Below are 5,000 nucleotides of genomic sequence, written 5' to 3' on the forward strand. Positions count from 1 at the left end.
ATATAAATATTACACAAAATAATATTACGCTGAATAAATAAAGAATGATTAAAAATCATTTTACGGAAACCATCTATAACAACACACTAGATGTAAATACTATAAAATGTAATTAAAGTATAAAATTATTTTTTTAACATGCAAAATTTTATTAAATACCAAAATAAATAAAAATATGAAAATAAAACATTTGAAATAGCAAATAAATAAATTTGTAACACACTGAAATGCATAAATAAATAAATAAATAAGTGCATTTAAGAGAAAGTTCTGCTCTACAGGTATTAAAAATAATAGATAGTAAAGAAATATTGCACATTTATGATATTTAAATTTCACTACAAATGTATTTCAATACAATAACATAAACAGCTGTATATCAAAATGAAATTAACTAGATTATAAAATAAAACAAAAACTAGTAAAAATATCAGAAAAAATATATATATAAAGAAAATACAACTAAAACTTTTGATTAAAATAATTACAGATCAATAACTAAATGGATTTATAGGTAAAATTGATTATTATGATGAATTTTCTGAATTAAATAATTACATAAAATAATATTACGCTGAAAATATTTTTAAAAATTATTAAAACCCTTTATAACAATACACTAGATGTAAATATATAACATAAAATGTAATTACAGTATAAATAAATGTTTTAAAAATACTATATTTTATTAAATAACGAAATAACTAAAATTTATACAGTTAAAATAAAGCAGTTACAATAGCCAATAAATCAATATGTAACAGATGCTGAAATCATATATAAATACATAAGTACATTTAAGACAGAGTTATGCTCTACAGGTATTAAAAAATAATAGATAGTGAAGAAATATTGCACATTTAAGTTATGATATTTACATTTCACACTACAAATGTGTGTTTTAATACAATAACATATACAGCTGTATATATTTAAATGACAATTAACTAGATTATAAATAAAACAAAAAAAACTAATAAAAATATTCTAAATAGAAAATATTGTAAAAATAAATACAGCTAAAACCTTTGATTAAAATAATTACCGATCAATAATTAAATTAATTTACTTATAAAATAGATTAATATGGTGATTTTTAAATGAAAAAATTATATAAAATATTATTAAGCTGAATAGACAAAAACTATTTAAAGAAAACATCTATAACAATACACTACATGTAAATATATAATATAAAATGTAATTTAAGTATAAAATAATTTAATCATAATATATTTTATTAAATAACACAATAAATAAAAATATGTAAATAAAACATTATTAAAACATTATTTAATAACATCATTACTAAAACACAAATAACAGACTCTGAAATGCATATATAAATACATAAGTACTTATAAGAAAGAGTTCTGCTTTACAGGTATTAAAAATAATAGATAGTGAAGAAATATTGCACATTTAAGTTATGATATTTACATTTCACACTACAAATGTGTTTCAATACAATATCATATACAGCAAGTAACTAGATTATAAAATCTAATAAAAACTATTAAAAATATTCTTAAAAATCAAAATAAGTACAACTAAAACTTTTAATTAAAATAATTAACGATCAATAATTTAATGGATTCATACGTAAAATTGATTAGTATGATGAATTTTCTGAATTAAATAATTATGTAAAATAATATTAAGCTGAATAGATTAAAAAATGATTAAAAATTATTTTAAAGAAACCATCTATAACAATAGACTACATTATTAAAATTTAGTTTTTTTAAATATTATTTAATAATAATAATAATAATAATAACAATAATACTAATAATAATTTAATAAATTAAAGTATTATTGAAATATTTAATAACATCATCAATAAAACACAACTAACAGACTCTGAAATGCATATATAAATACATAAGTACATTAGAGAAAGAGTTCTGCTCTAAAGGTATTAAAAATAATGCATTGTAAAGCTATATATTGCACATTACACACAATACAATAGTGTTTTAATACAATAAAATTTAACTTACAGCTCTCTGAATGAGGGGCTCATACTTTAATGCCCGTATACTTTAAAAAAAGCCCCAAAAAACTGACCATGAATTAAAAACTATTGTTATCGTGTTTCTGTATAAATAAAAACATGTATAGCATATAAATATTAACGATTACACCGAATAAACACCTTTGCAAGACCACTGAAAATGAATTAACGTTAATTTCACGCGCATATCAATCACTCACCTCCCTCAACCGCTCTCCATTCGGGTCTGTATTTCTTGTGTTTCTTCCCCATTATAAATATTTACTGGTTTATATAAAAAACTGGTTATATCTTAGCTAATTCAGTTTGATTATGTCGCACTGCGACTTCACGGTCCAGCAACAACAACACTAGCTGCTACGATTAACGTCCGGTTTCAGGCGGCGCCTCTTCCGGGGCAGCCTGACGTCAGTGTGAGCGCGGTAAGTTCGAGCTCGTCGGTCAATCTCTGTGGCGAGAGGTGAGTGTATTAAATCCGTTTTAAAACGTCTATTTACTTCATATTTTAATAAGATTGACTCCGATTACACGAATAAACTAAAAACATCAGCATTTCTGAGTATTTGATCCGCGATTGTTAACGGTAACGATAACAAAGGCTGCGTTTCAAAACTTAAGAGTGCTCCCTAAATAGACAGCATGATTACACAAAGCTGAATAGTCACTAAAAATAACAATAGAAAGATTATACACTGTTGTTGTTACTGTAAGACTACAATATATATTTTTCGTTGCTGTTTAGTTGCTGAGGTGATTTATAGGTGATAATAAGTGATGCACATACACTCACTGGCCACTTTATTAGGTACAGTAGTACTTACTGACTTTGTCAGATGGTGTGTGAGAAGTCATATCTTCAGTTAAATGTTTTAAAGACAAAAGATATGATCGCTGATTTTAGGAAGGCTTCTCACTCACAGGCGAGCACTTCCATTACAAATCAGACTGTGGAAAGTGTGCAATCATAGTACCTTGCCACAATTATTGACTAAACTTTCCTTTGATGACAATTGTGCAGCAGTGTGTAAAAAGGGGCACAAGCGACTATTGTGCTTGAGAAAGTTAAATAATTTCCATATTGATAAACACATGCTGACTCCTTTTGATGACCATGCTTTTCTTGAATCCGTTTTATCCTTTGCTTTGGTGTCATGGTTTGGGAATCTCTCTGTCAAGAATAAAACCTCACTAAATCAAATAGTTAAGTGGTCCAGTAAGCTGACCGGGGTGTCACCAGCCAATTTAGAGGCTGTGTACACCAGGCAGCTAAAGAGAATCACAAATTCAATTTTAAGTGACACTGCTCATCCCCTACACTCAGTTTCAGCTTCTTCCTTCTGGGCACAGGTTTCTTGTATTAACCTGTAGAACGAAATGATGCACAAATAGTTTCACACCAGCCACCATTAGACATTTAAATAAGGCATTAAGCAGAGATGTTTCGGTGACTTGTATATTTTAGATCATTTTAAACACTTATAAAGAAAAAATAATCACTTCAAGCGTACAATAAATGTTTTTATGTTTACGTTTTATGTCTTAATGTTCATTTGTTGTTGTTACTTTGTGAGTTCCTTTGTGTTGCACTGTTATGAGATGAGGACTCTTGACTGCAAACCAAATCTACCTTAGGGTATAAAGTAACCTAACCTAACACATTACTAGTACCAGGTTGGACCACCTTTTGCCTTCATTCATTCATTCATTCATTCATTCATTCATTCATTCATTTTCTTGTTTGCCTAGTCCCTTTTTTAATCCGGGGTCGCCACAGCGGAATGAACCGCCAACTTATCCAGCAAGTTTTTACACAGTGGATGCCCTTTCAGCCGCAACCCATCTCTGGGAATCATCCACACACCACATCATACACCACTCATAGCCTACCCAATTCACCTGTACCGCATGTCTTTGGACTGTGGGTGAAACCGGAGCACCAGGAGGAAACCCACACGAAGGCAGGGAGAACATGCAAACTCCACACAGAAACGCCAACTAAGCTGAGGTTCGAACCAGTGACCTTCTTGCTGTGAGGTGACAGCACTACCTGCTGCGCCACTGCCTCGCCGCTTTTGCATTCAGAACTGCCTTAGTCCTTCGCGGCAGAGATTCAACAAGATCCTGGAAATATTCCTCTGAGATTTTGCTCCATATTGACATGATAGCATCACACAGTTGCTGCAGATTTGTCGGCTGCACATCTATGATGCCAATCTACTGTTCCACCACATCCCAAAAGTGCTCTATTGGATTGAGCTCTGGTGACTGTGGAGGCCATTTGAGTACAGTGAACTCATTGTCATGTTCATGAAACCAGTCTAAGATGATTCACGCTTTATGACATGGTGCGTTATCCTGCTGGAAGTAGCCATCAGAAGATGGGTACACTGGTCTTAAAAGGATGGACATGGTCAGCAGCAATACTCAGGTAGACTGTGGCGTTGACACGATGCTTAGTTGGTACTAATGAACCCAAAGTGTGCCAAGAAAATCTCCCCCACACCATTACACCACCACCACCAGCCTGAACCGCTGATACAAGGCAGGATGGATCCATGCTTTTATGTTGTTGATGTCAAATTCTGACCCGACCATCCAAATGTGTCAGCAGAAATGGAGACTCATCAGAGCAGGCAACGTTTCTCCAGTCTTCTATTGTTCTATTGCCTGTGTGAATTGTAGCCTCAGTTTCCTGTTCTTAGCTGACAGGAGCGGCACCCGGTGTGATCTTCTGCTGCTTTAGCATTGAGTTGCTGCCATGTGATTGGCTGATTAGAAATTTACATTAACATGCAGTTGGACTGGTATACCTAATAAAATGGCCGGTGAAAAACTAGAAAGTCACTACGCATTAAAAGTGTTCGTATTCATTGTTAAAGTGTTTTGAGCGGTTACTAGGCAATTGCTGATAATCTTTTGAGTGACTGCTTGGTTTGTTTATATAGCTCGGGTTTGTTTACATCACACTTTGACTTTTGTGTTA

At 31.6% G+C, this 5,000-nt stretch overlaps 3 protein-coding genes across 34 annotated transcripts in view; 2 read left to right on the forward strand and 1 right to left on the reverse strand.

Annotated features, from left to right (window-relative positions):
• smpd5 (sphingomyelin phosphodiesterase 5) overlaps positions 1-5,000 on the forward strand; it is a 706,732-nt gene that overhangs the window by 155,572 nt on the left and 546,160 nt on the right. The window lies entirely within an intron of this gene.
• Positions 1-5,000, reverse strand: part of brd9 (bromodomain containing 9) — a 164,123-nt gene that overhangs the window by 38,301 nt on the left and 120,822 nt on the right. For 22 of the 28 annotated variants that reach the window (XM_087285354.1, XM_087285364.1, XM_087285365.1 and 19 more), the window contains exon 1: positions 2,218-2,382. The exons of 5 other annotated variants lie outside the window; for them this stretch is intronic. In XM_087285354.1, the coding sequence (XP_087141480.1) occupies positions 2,218-2,269 (52 nt within the window). In that variant the 5' untranslated portion in view covers positions 2,270-2,382. 28 annotated transcript variants of the gene reach the window in all.
• Positions 2,390-5,000, forward strand: part of trip13 (thyroid hormone receptor interactor 13) — a 22,917-nt gene continuing 20,306 nt past the window's right edge. For 2 of the 5 annotated variants that reach the window (XR_015510326.1, XM_087285389.1), the window contains exon 1: positions 2,390-2,439. The gene's annotated coding sequence lies outside the window, so the exon portion shown is untranslated. Of the gene's footprint in view, positions 2,478-5,000 lie in introns of all 5 variants that reach the window. The other 3 variants (XR_015510325.1, XM_087285390.1, NM_200582.1) reach the window with 3 other exon arrangements.

The sequence above is a fragment of the Danio rerio genome, chromosome 16 (genome assembly GCF_052040795.2).
Source record: "Danio rerio strain M-AB ecotype USA chromosome 16, GRCz13ab, whole genome shotgun sequence".
Classification (NCBI taxonomy): Eukaryota; Metazoa; Chordata; class Actinopteri; order Cypriniformes; family Danionidae; genus Danio; species Danio rerio.